The 17,604-nt window shown below is 40.7% G+C and overlaps 1 protein-coding gene across 1 annotated transcript in view; it reads right to left on the bottom strand.

Annotated features, from left to right (window-relative positions):
- The window catches only part of PLCB1 (phospholipase C beta 1), a 484,775-nt gene that overhangs the window by 140,641 nt on the left and 326,530 nt on the right, over window positions 1–17,604 (bottom strand). Inside the window, exons 10-11 of the mRNA XM_026064146.1 lie at window positions 14,307–14,407; window positions 12,755–12,921 (exon numbers count right to left, since the gene is read on the bottom strand). Coding sequence (XP_025919931.1) covers window positions 12,755–12,921; window positions 14,307–14,407 — 268 coding nt within the window. The remainder of the gene's footprint in view (window positions 1–12,754; window positions 12,922–14,306; window positions 14,408–17,604) is intronic.

The following is a 17,604-nucleotide window of genomic DNA, read 5'->3' as shown; positions in this document are numbered from 1 at the left end:
AAAAAAACTGGGAACTGCCTTCAGCTAGGCTAATCTATTTATTTCCAAAACCTCTTCCAGTTGAAGAAGAGACCCATATTAAAAAGCGGAAAAGAATAAAGGTATGGTTTTGCAATGACAATTCAAATAAACAAAAAAGATAATCTTGGCAGGGACTTCCTTGTCTCATCCTCAAGGTTGGTCCTGCAGCTGCAGGCACTGCATTATACAATCCCTTTCACAAACAAATCAAGCTCTATCTTAATAATAATTGCCTTTTTTGCCCTCTTTACTATCTTTGGTAAGCTGTGCCAGAACCATAATGTTAGGAAACTGCTCTTAATTTCCAGCCTAAATTTATCCAAGGCAAATTTACACCCCTGTGTTCTTATGCCAACATTGTCTTTTAGCTTACTACTTCTTTCTCCCTTCCCAGTGTTTAACCCTGATGTATTTATAGGCAACAGTCATATTCCAGCTAAGGGATACTGTCACCATAGGTGATTACGTCTGACATTATAAGCGAAATTTCCTCATATGGTAGTTGTATTATAGTAGCACATGTACTCCAACGAAGTTAACAGCCCTGTTATGACAGATACCATACATACAGCAAGACTCAAGAGACTGTTAGCTCCTCAGGACAGAGACTGACTATCTATTTAGAGAAGTCAACCAAAGGACGAGGCAAAAAAATGAAGAGGCGCACGAAAGGGAACTGACAAATGTCATTCAGCTCATTTGTGGCAGAGCCAAGAAAACCGCGCTCTTCTGCCTCCAGTTCTAGATTTCACCCACTGGATCACAGGAGTCTTTAGTCCTTTTGTCCTTATGGGCCCTTTGCAGCTGCAAAGCACTACATTTGTAGTAGTCATAATGAAGAGGCAATGTTTATTCAAAGCTTATCTACATTTGTTTCCTTCAGCACTTGAGTTGGCCCCCTCCAGGCTGCTTTATGTTTTCAGAAGTAGACTTTATCTGATATTCATCTTCAAATAATAAATGCTGCCGCTAAAATTGAATACTTCCCTGTGTTCCACAAAAGAGGCAGTACAACAGCAACAGCAAAAAGAAACTGTTTTACTTTTAAAGTAAGTTTTCTATTTATGGGCTCTGATAGTCTGAGGCAAAGTCAAACACAATAAAGGCAGGCAGCAGCAGCAGAATGTTTCTCCCTAACCCTTGAAACGCAGTATTGATGCAAAACTCTCTTGACCTATCCCTGAGAAAAAGCTCCAGCAGAAGGGAATGGTGCAGCCACATGCATACTCCAAAATCTCCACCCATGTTTGCTCTACAGCTCTGTCACACCAAGTCCTTCTCCCAGGGTCTTTCATCCATTTTCAGAGTTAGGACATTGGATATTGTCTGTGGAGTTTCAGACTGGGGCCCATCAGGTTTCCAGGATGTAGGAGAGGAGTTAACTACTAGGGTCAGCTTACATATTAGTACAGGTCTGGTTCATCCAGTGCATACCCTGGAAGAAGAGTGGGATGAAGAAGGGTGGGAAAGCTGCAGAAGACTTCATTGACATACTCGAAGCATAAAGGTCAATTTAGTGAGGATTTAGAACAGAGCAAAGCAGGTTGTTTGACTTCAAGGTACTGGGCATCTCTTTGACATGCAACTCCAAATAGTTCTGAGCTATGGCCACATGCGCATGGAAAAAAAACTTGTGTGAAGGCTAGAAAATCACTGAAAACACACTCTGTCTCTTCTTATGGTTGAAAACACTCTTCATGATATCAGACAGAATAAGAGCCAGCCTTCTCCCACCAATCATTGTAAACACACCATCAAAAATCTCAGTTCTTCCCAGGCAAAATGAAGACTGAGAAGAGGGAGGAGGAGTATGAGCAGCCAAGTGTATCAAGATAAAAATTTCTTATTGGCTATTACTCTAGCAAAAGTTTATAGCAGGAGGACCTCCTACTTGCTCTGGGCAAAGAAGATTTCCTATTTGTTTTTAATATTTCAAGTGCACTGCTGTTTCTATGGCAAGTGGCTAGTGTTTCCCCAACCAAAATCAGCATCTTTTCTCTTCAGATCCAACCTTCTAACAAACAATCGGATGGATGATTTTACATTATCAGTATTAGTTTTTGTGCTGGAGATCTTAAGATATAAATTCCACAATATGTCTTTGTTTGAGGATTATCATGGATAGGGAAAACAGAATCTCACATCTACAAGAAACTGTTAAATCCAGACCTGATCTGTTCATTTTACACTCGTTACAGTTTCACTGCTATCAGTGGTGCTATTTCTGGTACCAGATACCAGAATTAATCCCAGAACACATTTCTGGAAATCTCACGCTTCTTTCAAAACATCTGTATTATACACAGAAGAGTAGGAAACCTTCCCTTCCTGGGACCCTAAACATCTTGTGGATGAATGCTATTATAAATGCTAGGGCAATAGCAAAATCTAACTCTATGGGTAAGCACATAGGTCTCAGACCCAAGCCAACTCCAAATCTTCTAAAATACCACCAAAGAATAAAGTTAAAAACAATTTTGCTTTGTTACTAAGCCACATAAAGATATCTTGCCACCACTATGTCTTTTTTCACTGTTGCAAAATCCATTATTACTAGTCCACATCACTGCTTCATTTTATCTTCTCTATCAAGTCGTTACAGTTAAGTTAGAAAGATGAGACACTTCACCTGTAATGCAGATGCAAAAAGGGAGTTACAGAATATGATAAATGAGGCTTTTACATTCTGAAAGATTTTAAGACTGTAAGTTTTTTACTTGAGATATAATTTTCTGAACAACTGGAAGATCTCAAGTGAATTTTACAACTTAACAAGTAACTCAAAAAACAAGCAACTAAAAAGAAGCGATAATGCATTACAGAAGCATATTTTGCTAATTTATTTTGACAAGAATAGCTTCCATGAACTTGTTTATGATGATATATTATTCACACTAACACTTGCTGCATATATTTTTTTAAAAATAAAAAGGGCTTTCTGGCAAGCTACCTAATTTGGCACTTATTGCTGAGCTCATGAGGTAGGCTAGGACTTCTGTGTCTTATAAATCATAAACTTATAAATTTCAAAGAGCAAGAAAATTCGATTTGACTGGGATCTATTGTTCTGTCTTCATTCAAGAATGAGAACCAAAGCTGAGAGGTCTTCTGTTGTAACACTGGAATACTGGAAAACACTGAGAATCCCAAAGTTAATGGGCTTTCTGATAAGTATTCTTAATTTCCAATGTAAAAGCTAGGAGGCTGAAGTATTTCAACACTTGGTAACACCTTCTACAAATGTTTCAGTGACAGAAAGCCCCACCATTTGACAGAATGGTTCATACATCAGAGCTCGTGCTTTAAATAGAACTATATTATGAAGGATGTCTTAGAAGTGCTTGTTGGTGACAATAAAATCCGTTGCCTAGGAAATGACCCTCTTCTGCCATCAGAAGACTCTAATGTGTAACTATTCTTAAGCAGTTACTAAAAGGTGAATTTAATGTGATGAGACCAAAATGATTTAAATGTGTTTAATAGAGGGGAAAAAAATTGTTTTTGAGTAAATACTGCCTGGTGTTAATGCTGCCATGGGAAAAAACACACGTAGTAAATACAGTATAAAATTAATTATATTTTAATCTAATGCTAATTGCTTATTTTATTACCTAAAAAAGCCCAGCACAACAAGTGCCAATAAATCTGCACCAGCAAAACAGAATTAATACTGAAATTCAAAGGGAGTCATGAAACAAGCTCCCTTAGAATCTTTCTAAAGACATGTCTATCTAAAACTAACACACTGTCTTTATGCATAGGTGCAGCTGAGAAAATTTGGAGAAAGAAACATTAATATAAGAAGAAAGTTCTTTTCTTCTATGGAGATCTAAATATTTTGTCCCTGTGGGTCTCCTAATTAACTTTTCAGTTAATGCCACATAACACAGTCCAGAAAGCCTTAAAATAGCTAGAGATATTATTTAAACACATGCATATTTAAGAGAAATAAAAAAGATATTTATTCCATTACTTATCTCAAAGATGTCTTCAAGTAAGTATAAGCTGGTGTACTGATCCATCGGTCAGGAAAATCTCTAAGCTTTATCTTTAAAGCTTATGTTACAGTCAAAAAAAATCTCTCAATAAAAAAACAAACACTCCCAAAATACTAGCTAATAATAACCTCTTTTCTTGCTCCCACCAGCTAGGACAGTAGGAAGCATATCCTTTATCACTAGAGAGGGACTCTAGCTTTTTCATGTCTCCTCTCCTTGGCAAGCGTTGGTTTCCTATTCTTCTTTCCTAGCCTCGTACATGAGTATAGCTTTTGTTCTTATGTGATTAAAGTCTTTAAGAGACAGAGGATGCCCCTGGACCCAAGGCCCCATTACTTAGTGGCTTTCAAAACACTTACTCGTTTCAGAAGCACAGGTTTAAACTGAGGCAATGGGATTTGAGCTCTCAAAGCCCTTGGGTCCTTTTGAACTTAGAAACTTTTAGAAATGTACTGCCTCAGAAAGCCAAGAAGAACTGGCACATTTCTGCCAAAATTCCTCGGGAACGTGCATGATAAATTTCACAAAATTTGGCAAACAAAGGCAGTCCTTCCCCTGCTTGCACGTTTTAAGCAGAGACACTGGAAATTTGCATCAATATCCCATCTCTGATCCATAACGTAACAAGATCCCAAACAACGTACTTTTATAAAGGCCTTCTTAAAAATTAAAGCAAGTAAGGAAATTTCCAATCAACCATTTGGCAACTGATTTATTATTATTCATCCCCTAACCAACGTGTTAACTTGAAAGGGAGTACAGTGAAGCAGTTATGACATCCACACAATGTAAACGTTTTATAGCCTGAAAAGAACAAATTTGGAGACATTGCTTAACCTGGCCTAACAGCCACACAGCATGTTTTTGCTGACAGTGAGAGACTGCTCAGCAGTACCAGGAACTTCCTTCTGCCTCCACCTGATAAGGGAGCATGCTATACATAGCACATTAATCTCCTTCACTGTGTGACACAAAGCATTAATCACAACAGTTTGCTTCAGCCACAGTAAAACACTGCTCCATATGCTTAACCTATGGAGATGTCAAGACCATGTATCTGCTGAAGTTGCAAAAGCTCAATCACATCCCAACAATACATTAGCAACATAGAGAAACATGGGGCAGCCTTTTTACTCAAAACTGTACAATCTATGGCCCAGTAAACACATAGGCATGTGATTTTTACCAGGTGCTTGAATAGCCACGTCATAAAAGTTAAAAATATTATGTACAGCTCTTGCTTTCTGTGTTCAAAATACAGTAATTTATCTGGAACAGGTGCAGAAAAAGAGCTGATAGGGTGATCAGAAGAATGGAGAATCGTCTTAGGAGCCTTAGACAAAACAGTTTGACTCTAGTGCTATGGAAGTGAGAGAGAATATGACCATTCTTTGTAAATTCATGTAATTAACTATGAGAGAAGAAGAAGAATTAAGCTAAAATAGAATATTGAGGTATAGAGCGTGTACATAGATCACAAACAAAGTTAGATGGGAAAATAAAATAAGACACTAATCATCAAATGAGTGAAAGTCTAGAATGATTTTCCAAACAGGGTGGTGGGAGCAATGAGTTTAAGTTGCTGTTAGAAGGAACTCAGCCTACACAAGGGAAGGCTAGTGCAACAGGGAAAGGTGGCACTAGAGTTAGAAGTTAACAGGGTTCTTCAGGAGTTTGACATTGTTAGTTTTGCCATGAAGAAGATGTAAGGAGAGTAATTTGCTGTGTGTTCGTTCCATATGTATATCGTCTTTCGTTAGGATAATGCTTCAGGGTGAGACAGAATTTTTTCTATCACTTGGCTTCTGGCTGGATTTTCCTCCTTCCTCTAGAAGCATTAGAAATTGGCAATAGCTGAGGACTAGATGCTGAGCAGAGTTGTCCTGGATAATAATCGGTACCTTGAGGGCTCAGAGATGCCTGCCTGACATGCTTTATTTCACATTTTCAGGGTTTTAGCAATAACCCCATTGAAGGTCAGAAGGGGGTTTCTTTCCCAGGAAGGACTGGGAAAGAGCACTGGGGCTCTTGCATTCCTCTGAAGGGTTGTTCCTTTGTAAAATTATTGTAAATTTGTAAATCTGTAAAATTATAAGGTTATCATCTAACAAAGTCTCTGCTGTAGAAGAAGCTAAGACCTGGGTAGAGTCCTTTCTATTTCCTGCTTCCTTCCTATGGCATCTTGCATGTTTTAGGTTATCAGCCCCTTTCTCATACATTTTCTTAAGTTTGTTACAGTGTTGGGTGTTCTGTCTGGTGGACCTCTCTGTACCCAAGAGCATGAGGAAGAAGATCCAGTGACCCAGGAGTTTCAGTCTCACACTCTCCAGTGCAGAAGAATCCCCAGAGACACCCACTATATATTATGTCACACCACAGAAAGCGAAAAATCATGTTTTAAGTAAAACAAGAGGCAAATGAGTTTGCGTGCAAGTACTATGGTAGAAATTCTCACTGAAAACAATACAAGGAAAAAAAGTGATGACCATCTAACTCCGCATAAAGAATATCAATAGATTAACTTTCAAATAGTTTCTATTTTAAGATTTTACATTTAAGTTTTTATGGAAAAAAATCCTAATTCTATTTAACAGGATTTTTCATGCATCAAATTTTATTCGCTAAGAAGTACATACATCACTCTCTTTGAAGTGACACTGGTACCTGTGTTCATGGCTTTGCACAGAACTGCCTTGAAATTTCACTTTGACAAAGTTGGGAAATAGGTAATTATGGGAATTGAGCTTCAGTAAAGAATTAATAGGATGTTCCAGTAAATGGAGCATAAGCAGTTTTTATATCCCCTCTTCCCATACCATCCATAAACTTAAACATACACTTAAGTGATTTACAGTATTGAGGCCAGGATGTTTTGCATGTTGCAAACATGAAATTTTACTCCCTCAGCATAAATGCTTTCAGCAATTGCTTTTAATTCCCGAGAACTGCGAGGATTTGGTTTAAGTTTGTGTCTCGACATGTGTGCTACTGCACACAAAATAACAGACAACATTTTGTCTTTGTGAGAAAGGATTAAAGTCTAGGCCTTGTGCCTTTATAGAATACCTGAAAAATAAGGGCATTTGTCACTGACTTTGTTTCAGGCTTTTAGAAAAGTCATTTTCTTTGGCAATTTAAAAAACGGCAACAGAGGCTTTAAAGTTAGAATGCAACAGAAGAGTTTGGCTTATTTCATGAAGATGCTGAACATTAATCTCTGTTTTTCAGTGGGAAGTCTGAACATTGGATCGATTGTTAAAATAATTAAATACAGAAACGCTACAGAAATGAACGTGAAAGCAGACAGCTCTTCACCATTTACATAGATGTTTGTACTTAACTTCTGTTGCAATATACTGAATTCCCCTACTAAGGAGTTAACCTGAAACAAGATGATGAGCAGAACCTGTCAGAAAGAATGTGTACTGATACAAAACAATATACCTGTGCGCCCACATGTGCGCACACACACAAGAGCTGCAGATGTCCAAACTACAGAACAATCTGAAGAAAAAGGATTTACTTTGCATGAAGGCTGGCAATTTATATCATCTAATGCTTGCAAACCACTGTGGTGGCCTCTACCACCACAAAGTAATTTAAATCACTCAGTACGCAAAAAAATACTGTGTTTAAACTGCAAGTTTTAAAAGGACTTTCCACTTCTTCAAGGTATTTTCTTTTGTTCTGTATCTACGTCCACGACTCACGTGAAAGGGGTGACTTTGCATTGCCAGGGAAGAACAAATACATATACTATGTTCTCAGTTCCTCTGGCTTGCTTCTCAAACCCAAACTCTGCAAAACTTGCTGTTCCCCCTTCTCTCTCTTCTGCTCCAAAAGTCCAATTATTTAATTGCATCGTGCTGGTACAACAGTGATGAACTCATTAGGTCACTTGTATCTCACTCTCCCATGCTGCTGCTCATCACTTTTCTCTCACATTTTTACCTTTCCCTGGTGTGCCTTGTTACACTACTCATGTCTTCCCTATGCTCCTCCTCTATTTATTGTGGTACCCCATTAATTCTAAGGAGCTTTTTATCTGGGATCTCTTCCAACTCACTCCGAAGTACAGGACCATGGAGGAGCACGTAGAGACCAACCCTAAGCCCACCTCACTTCACAGTGCTGTTGGGCCTGGTTTTCTGAGAGCGCTATGCTGGATGAAGGCTTCTGCTGTCTTCTTAACTATTTTACCTGGGAGTCTGGGTACCCTAAAGTTTCTGTCTGTTCTTACTATTTTAACTGACAATACCTGGGCCATTTTAAACACCTCCTGCTTCCATCCTTACCTCTCAAATTACTTTGGCCGCAGCAATTAAGAGGCTTTGATCAATACCACCACAAGGAATGTAGCAGAGTATCTGAGCAGAAGAGGCTGGAAATTAAGGCAAACAAGTTCATGGGTGTATAACAGTGGATCGCATGTAAGTGCAGCTTGAACATCTGCAAGTCTACTGGAAATAGCATCTTTGTTCAATGGTCCAAGTGAGCACAGCTTTTAGTGGCAGGGAAAGTACCACCGACGTGTCAGTTCTTCACTCTGCCTTCTCTGCACTTCAACCTGTGAACAGCCCCTTGTGACGGCAGAAAGCCTGAGTGACAATCCCATTTAAAACACCACATTAGAAGGTTAAATCATTATTTTGAATGCGCACTGTTATATTTTGGTGACATTTTACAGACATGCAGCGTTTGTTTGCAATTATTCTATGAGTGTAGGATTGAACACACACCTACACTTCATTTAATATACAGTGAACTGGCATTCCCAAATCAAAGCAGATGCACAGAAAATATTGTGTCCCCATGTTCTTCCTGATTAGCCAATTCCTATAATTTTAACACAGTAAGCTGAGGATCTGCACTGGGGCATGATCAGCAGAACTTTTATATGGATTCTGCCTCAACCACCAAAAGATCTGGGGGAGAAAGAGCATAGTCTTCACATGGAGGTACCCTGAACATAACTGTTTTTTTCAGTACAGAAATGCATACATGTGTTTGTAGCATAGACCAAAGAAGAGAACACGACCTCTTAACTCCTGTCTCATTGCAGAATACAGCTATTTTACTTTCATCTTGTTAGCAGGCTTACATTTCCAAGGTTTGGGGAATCCAAAAAAAAAAAAAAAGTTAACAGCTGATTAAAAAATGCAAAGACTCTGAAAAGCAGCGCTAGTTCTCGCTTCTGTATAGTGTATGACTCTGGACTTTAGGGAAGGCTCAGAACTGGCTCTGACCATAGATGAGTTTACTAGAGATGGAACTTAACTGGCAGTTGGAACTCCTTGGCTCTTGGAAAATTTCCCATTTTTCGTATGGCAGTGATGAATATATGCAGACAGAGAGATTGTCAAAGCGTAGCTACACTCTGTCTTGCACTGCCCAAAGTTAAGCTTTGATTATAAACATGGCAACTAAATTTAGACGCTCTTATTTTGTTTAAAACAACCTATTACTGTTTGTTCAAAGTTGATTAGAAACGGTTTTAAGCTACATGCCTGTTAGTCACTCTGAAAGTCAATAGAGGCTACAGGCATATGACAGAATATGACGGCTACCACTCCTTACCATCTAACCCCCCATCAGCTGAAACACACTAATCAACTCTATGCACCTTGTTGGCCTGTCGCAGTTGTAAGATAAAACACATTAACTTCAATCTTAATAAGGTCAGCTTAAACTAACACACCTACATTTCGACTAGGACAGGCTAAGAGTATGTGCCAGTTACCACGGCTCAGCTTACAGGGTGCTTATCAAGAGGTGGTGTCCGCAGCACAGAAGTGGCCTGCAGGTTTTATCAGCTTAGTGCAAGTTTGATGGAAATCAGTGCACAAGTTTGAACAGAAAAATACTAAAAGAATTAGCTCTCTATAACCTGACTTTCCCTTTCTAAACTCAGGCTTTTCTGTGAGAACTGGTTCTGTAAGAACAATATAAAACATGCCCAGGAAGAGAGGCTCCCACAGAAGAGCAAGTGCCTGCAGCAAATGTGTGCGCCAATGTAAATTAGGATAAGCTGGAACTGTTCCACAAATCCCACTCTGCCACAAATCCCACTCTGCGGGTGCCAGCAAACAGCAAACACCATCATAACGCCCTTCTTTCTGTGGCTGGTTTCATGCTTCCTCCTTATTGCTAGTCAGAATGCAATTTCATTTTGACTTTGATTCTGTCTGCACACTAGCACACCTTCTTTAATAAATCTTTTATTTGGTTTATATGAAGTGCCAATATTTGGGTAGTAAGGATGATCTTTTATGTACCAGACTTTCCTGCGGCTGATGTGAAGTAAGGTAAGCACAGAGCTTAATATTTGCACAGATGAGAGAGGAGGCTATAACATCTTTTCATCTATTCATGCTAGTATTCTCACTGATGTTGAAAGAGAAACTTGCATGAGCAGCACAAACAAGCAGGATTTAGCCCTCAATTAAAATCTCTGGAAACACTAAACTTTTTTGGACTAAAAATATAAGAAGACTTTTGAGAAAAATTAGAAGTGTTTTGCTTTGAGATGATGTTGATCACTATATCAAGAGCCACAGCTTACCTACAGGGAGACATCTAGGTCAGAAGTCTTCCAGGGAGTGGAGTGGGAGTACTAGGAGAGTGGGTAGGGATGCCAGAATCAATGCCTTCAGGTAAGCTCCAGAAACTTTTGAAAAAGATGTCTTTTTATTTCCTAAGAACTGCTATGGGCTGGGTTTGGCAAGCCACAGTAGAAGATTTTTGGTTTTTGCCCTCCCTTGAAGGACTGCAAGGCAGGTGCTCATGTGGGACTGGCCAAGAGAAGCCAGGTTTGAAGGAAGAGACGTTCCGGGTCTTGCCATCAGTCTCCACATAGAATTGGGCTGGTGCTTCAGTATCATACTGAGCAAATCTGTTCTCATTTGACTAACTCTTCAGTCCCCCATCTTCCCCTTGCTGTGCTCATATCTCACCAGCAGACATCATGAGAGATTTCAATGAGCAGTCACAAACAGCCACCTTCCTTCCTGGGAGCAGGAACCTGCCTGGGTCCACCCTGCTCCTTTTGGCTCCTGCACCTTTTCTGCTGATTCCTCACCATACAGGAGTACACTGGTTGCACACTGGGAAGCAGACATTTGCAGGGCTCATGGAGAGAACATTACATGAGAGCCTGATTCCAGCCCATCAACCCAGAGAATGGACAGCTGAAGTCTGGATCGCTGCCTGAGACACGCTGTTGAGATCCTCTTGCAGCTCAGGTTTCGAGAGGTGAAATATACAGTGGTTTGCAAAAGACTCCACAGCATTTACAGACTTTGGGTGATGACCTACCTGCCCCACCTCCACTCCCTATACTGCTAGCATTGCATACTGCATGCTGTTTCTGCGTGCAGATATATGTGCATCTATTTTTGTGTAAGGGGTAACCCTCTGCATAAGCAGTGGATGGAGAGGACCTGGAAAGTACTCTAGACGCAAAAAAAACCCAGCTTCTTCCACCTGCCTAAATCCTTACTGCAGAGACAGACAAACTGGGCAGTATGGAAACACCAGTCTAAGAGTGAATGAATCACAACCTGCCAACAGCAAGACAGATAGGCAGACTAGATGCAACATCTGAAAAAGGCTTGTGCTTGGACGAGAAAGAGGGGAGGTATTTCAACCAACTCTTGAATTGTATCAGCACCAGTCTATACTACAAACACAAAAGCCTCCATTTAATTAATCTGGGCTACAAGATGCAGGCGATATTTTATCAAACTTTCATTTACATCAGTAGACTGTGATTTCTGTTTATAATGGGCCACTGACAGGATCCTGCCTTGAGAGTTTTATTCAACTGAGGATTCAAGGGCTTTGTCTCTTTGATGCTGTTTTGACCCTGATTCTTCAAAGGACTGAGGATGTGGAGTTCAGGTTGCCCAGGAACTCTCAGCAGATGCTTAGCAACTCATGAGGCTGGGTCCAAAGTCTCTGAACCAAAACAAATCTTTCATATCAGATCTGTTTTTCAAGATATTCCCATGCCCCTAAAATTTCTAAGGTATAAACACATTAAAAGCTCAGGTAGTCGTTATGATACGTGGACTGGAATAAAACAGAAGGCAAACACAAATTCAGTGCTATTTTAAGACTTGTGGTGGTAGTAAAAATCTATGTGCGGAGATCTGAGCAGGAGTTCACTCACTGTTTCTGGCAAAATGCCCAGTTAAGCCCTGACAACACTTAAGACTTTCAAAAGGGAATTTTCTGTGATTATAGCACAAAACTCTCTCAGCTATTCTCACATCTTACTTTGTGTACCACTTTATCAGAAAGCAGAAGGCTGGACTTATTACTATTATTAAATAATATTACTGTTGTTAAATGATGATTAAATGATGAATAAATGATTTATTAGTTTCAATGCCACTGATTGTTTCTTTAAGTTTTACATTTCCGATGCCAGTAAACAGCAATTGTCATAGAAAGGTTTATGCTGAAATGTGCCTACCAGAGCAACTGTTCTAAACTACCAGTTATACGTATTGCAAACTAATTAGTGAAACCAGCCCATCCTTCCTACATTGATTCCAACAAAACACACTTAAAAATTAACCACATGATGTCTCACAGGCTCGTATGATCCAAAAACAGATAGTTGGAAATGGAATTTGATTCTGAACCAGTTTGCTTTAGCTTATACTGTAAGATAATTGATTTAATGTTTCAAATCAGAAACTGAGTAGAGTAAGAATATAAAAACTACTGACCTTTCTTTGCTAGATTACTGTTGGGTTCATATTTCTCAATCAGTTGTTGAACTTGTTCCTGTTTTAACGGTGGATAAAGGATTTCATTTAATCGTGGATCACGTTGCTTAAAATTTATAAATTCCATCATCTGATCAACAGTAAGGTATGGTTTGCTCTTGGCACCACTAGAGAAAAATTGAAGCAACAGCAAAGTGATTACAATATGTTTCCTTGAAATCTTGTTCAATGTTCTGTAATTTCCCAGGGAAATTGAAACAAGATTCAAACTACCACACAACAAAAATTATGTCCTGCTCTCTTTCCAGAATAATTTAACTTGTCAGCATGTAATGACAAACATTCTTCATCAAACATCTAGGAGTTAGATTTTTAAAAGTGTTGCGCATTACTGGCATCAACGGGAAGAATTAGACTAAAGCTAAAAGCTTTTTATTACTAAATTCCTCTAACAAAGCTATTTAAATAAGTAAAAGAGAAGAAGACATGGAATTCAATACTGATCTTGCCACAAATGCTCCACTGACATTCCAGGCTTAACTATTAGGTTTTACTACTGAGCAACAGCAGCCTTGATTTTATTATTCCAGTATTTGCTTGTTTTATAGAGCTGCAAAAAAATGTTAGGCACTTTGCAAAGCAAGCAAAAAGATGCCTATTTACAGAGTTAGTAAAAAGAGTACAGAGTTTGGGTACGATTTGTACCCAGATGGAGATCCACGAAGCCTTCTCAACAGGGGACATGCTTAGGATTTTCTACAGCACTCGTCGCTGGCCTAGTTCCATTCTAAGAGAAAGCAACAGAAAGTCTACCCCTAGGTTCAATGGGAGCAAATTAAATCAAGACTGAGCTCTGCTGAAATCTCACCCTTACAGAAAATAAGCACAAAAGGAGTAAGTGCGCACACTCATGTTGCAAATAAGCATTCATTTGGTGGTCTTGGGATGTATTTTCAGAATTACTTTGCTTTCATATTGCTTCATCTTCTGACTCCATTGATTAGGCTCTGCTGAAATTGGGAAGCACAGTGCATTGCTGTAAGGAGTAGAAGCATCATGAAATAAGGCAACAGAAGTTTTACAGCTTGCAACTGAATGTACGAACTGACTAAGCTTTAGCTGGTTGCTAATTTCATTTCACGGTGTAAATTCATGATGCGCAAATCCTAAATGTTACTACATTTTTTGCAACTCCTAATTAAGCTTTTGGGCGTGATTATACATATTCTCATGCCTAATACATGTTCTTACTGCTTATCGTTCTTCCTCCTTTACTTTCACGAAAGTCTAAACTATCATAATCCATACAGAAAAGACCTGGCAGTTCTGTTCCTCTAGGAACAAATTACTGTAAAACTCTGATCATTAGAAGTGGAGGCAAAAGCTTGGGAGAAAAGGAACTCTTGATCCTAGGTTAAGTAACAGTCCTGTTTGACACCGAAATCTGTTCTTGGCAATCACTGCATGGTGCTGTAGGCTCAGTAACCTGCTTTGCCATCCCTAGCACAGAAAATCAGTGGAGGGAAAAAAATAAACGAGTGGCTTTTCTTACAACTCGGAAAAGATGTGGTCGATTTCAGGCCGAGGGCAGAGGTTGTTTAAGAATACTCTGTACACGTCGGGGGTGAAGTCATCTTGAGGGATTGAATCATTCTGTGAAAGGGAAAAAAAATAGTGAACGACAGAAACAGCACTTCTGCACCCTTTCTGTAAACAGATCACTCACTACTGCTCCTTTTTTGATTTCCTTCCTGCGACTTAGAGCAGCACGGATTTTTCAGAGTAATAAATTCTCCCAAATAGCATAGCAGCTCAAAGAATATATCTTTAAAAAATATAAATATTTTCATCATCTTCCATAGGCATAGTTATCTCTTTCTCTGAGGACGTATGAGGAAGAAAGAAAGGACATCCCCCCATGTAAATAGATAAGTTAGCTAAGCATAAATATGTAAGCAATTCTGATGATGCTTCTAACCGTCCTCCCGTCGGGACTGGAGGGGAAGAGGCAAGGCACAGGCCCAGCAGCTTGGCAAGCAGCGCTGAGCCAGCAGGCTTCAGGAAATGAAATGACAGTGTTAAGAGGAAGAGCTGATCACTTGTCTTCCTAAAGCTTTCAAAGACCTGGGAATGAACTGGGTCACTGAGTCATAATTAATAACCTTGCTCTCTGACGGTAGCAGAAGTTTTTCCTGCTCCTTCCCGAAGATACAAGCTGAAGATATTGCCATTACAGGAAAGTCGCATGGAATGTAGCTTTCCCATACATCTTTCTTCTAAACATTCAGTGCAACTGCTGAGGCAGTCGGGTTTCTTTTACAGCAGATGTTTTCCTATAGGAGATAGCAGCCTAAATGAAACTCAAGAGCTCTCCTCCCAGCTGGACACTCTGTCCTCAAGCTCCAGAGGTCTCCTAGCAGACAGCATGGACGGCCGCTTTCAGGGGGCTGGGAAAAAATGCAGGCCCAAAAGAACGCACAAGCCGAGCAGTCTTCCTCAGTGCGGAACAGCGATGAGGTGTCCCCGGCTTCTGCCTGTGCCTGGGTGCCCTGAGAAAGGCAAGTGGCTTCTATCTGGTGCAGAGGAAACCTTATGAAAAACCAGGGAAAATGAAAACACAAAAACGTGGAATGCACACACCGAAGACCTGATACTGAATTTCCTCCACATGAGCTAATTTTATCAAAAGCTATGAAATTTAGTCTCTGGAAGCAGAATAGGATCGTATTACGCTTCTCCATGGCTCCAAAATAATGCCCAATTCTGATGAACTGGAGGAGAAAAATTGAATGAAAATTTGGACACAAAGCTGTTTCCCTTTAAACGCTGTTGAACCTACTTGTGTTAGAAGAAAGCAGTTGATAGAGGAAATCATTGCTTTTATTTATTCCTCCTGTTTAACACAGTTGCCAAGGGAACCGGAAGTGTCTATTCAAGTCTTTGTTAGCAGGAAGGAAACTTTTCGATATTTTTCCTGCTTTAGGTAACAAAATGCAATGGACGCCTCTTTATCTCTCCTTTCATCTGTGAAAGCCCCAGAGGCCCGGAGGGTTTTGTAGCGTGCCCGTCATTCACTGTTTCTATTCCCTGGTGCGCCCTGACACCTGACCTTGCTCCCGCTCTACCCGCCCTGGCTGATTTCCTCACCACCGCAAGGGTCTCTGTTCCCTGAGCTCGCCAAGTGCTCAGGCCAAGGGCAGGTTGCCAGCCCTCGGGCCACTGCGCCTTCCTTTTTTTTGGCAGACTCTACGTGCACGGGTGCTATACGTGGTCATGCCTAGCAAGGCCCTTCGGCTCCTCTTCTCGGAAGAGCTCCGATTGTCCCACTGCTTACGAGGAGCTCCACGCAACGGAAGGGCAGAGCACAGGCTCTGCTGCCGCAGACGTCTCCTGGGGCAGGTGGCATCAGCCTCCCTTTCGAAGGCCCGAAGTGGCGAGAAGGGGGCTGGAAGTGGGGCAGTGTCTACACGTGACGCCTCCCTCACCTGCCCGGATTCTGTTTCTTTCCCTCCTTTCTGCACAGGTTACTCACTCACAGGCATCGCCGCAGCGTTCAAGCACCCTTGAGACAAGAACAGCAGCTAACATTGAGCTAACCCCAAGGTCCTTCCTAGCGCACTGAGGGGATGTGCAGCCTGAAGAACACCAGGTGAACCCCGGTCTTGGGGCTCATCCCCCAAACCTGCCGCAACCTATTCATCTCCCTAACAGTACTCGTGGGGACAACGGCCGCGCTCACTCAGAGCACACCAAACCCTAAGCAGGTTTCTGCGCTGCTAAGAGTTTTGTCTTGTGACGAAGACCTGATCCAGACACAGCCTGCTGCAATGGCAAGTCTGGGTAAGATCACAGCCTGAATGGGACTGCTGGTGATGGACCAGGCACACGTACACTACACAAAATGTCTTGATAGCTTTTCCTGCTTTGTTTTATTTTGTTCTTATCCAGAAAAAGCCCCCAAATTAAAATTGAGTACAAAATGTTTAATGACGACTGTCTCAGCATGCATGGGTGACATATGTTGCTCTAATTACATTTTTTTGCCCACACTGAAGACAGTTACTAGTATCAATTTCTCTCTTTAAATGTAGCTACACCTGTTTAAACACATTATTTACAAATTATGCTAAATACTACGAGCCACAACAATACAACAGAAATAGTTCTTGAGAACTAATTTCACACAGCTGAGCTAAAAAATAATAATAATAAAAAAAAAGCATTTTGATTTGTTTGGGCACCTGCAACACTGATTTGTCTGTGTGGGTACAATCTGTAAGCAGTGGCTTTACCAAGACAGCATCCTTAAAGAGGAACAGGCAAAACAGGCATCAGCAGCGATATCCTCAGCATCGATAAAGCACTGTACCAGGCTCAGCAAGAGGCATTTCTCCAACGCTTAGCACCCTGCCTGCACAAAAGGGAGAACCACCCAGCCACTCCCAGCTACATTACAACAGCAGAGGTTTTCCCCAGCATCATAAAGTGGGAACTGTGATTTGCCTCATTTGCAACTTTTTAGCTCTTAGAAACCATCATTGAGGATGGAAACATCTCCTTTCGGTGACAGCCACTAGTGACACAGAACTGCAGGTGAAACCGCGCTGAGCAAACTGTGGTAACCTTGGCTGTGCTACTGCAGGTTCAGAGCAGTTCCAGTGATCCCTGTGGCTTCCTGACGGCCTCGATTCATAAAGCAGATGCATTTTCTTGTTAGAGCGGGCACCCCAATTTTCACTCTTCAGTGTATCTATAAGCACTACTCAGCAGGCCACTCTTCCTCAGCCAGCGTTTCTCCCAACGGCATTTTAGATGTTGATTCTGTAACTACCACAGAATAACAGTCTCCT

This window comes from Apteryx rowi, unplaced genomic scaffold, assembly GCF_003343035.1.
Source record: "Apteryx rowi isolate R43461 unplaced genomic scaffold, aptRow1 scaffold_21, whole genome shotgun sequence".
In the NCBI taxonomy this organism is placed as follows: domain Eukaryota; kingdom Metazoa; phylum Chordata; class Aves; order Apterygiformes; family Apterygidae; genus Apteryx; species Apteryx rowi.
The sequence above is the reverse complement of the archived record's forward strand: the minus strand, read 5'-3'. Positions and strand labels throughout refer to the sequence as shown.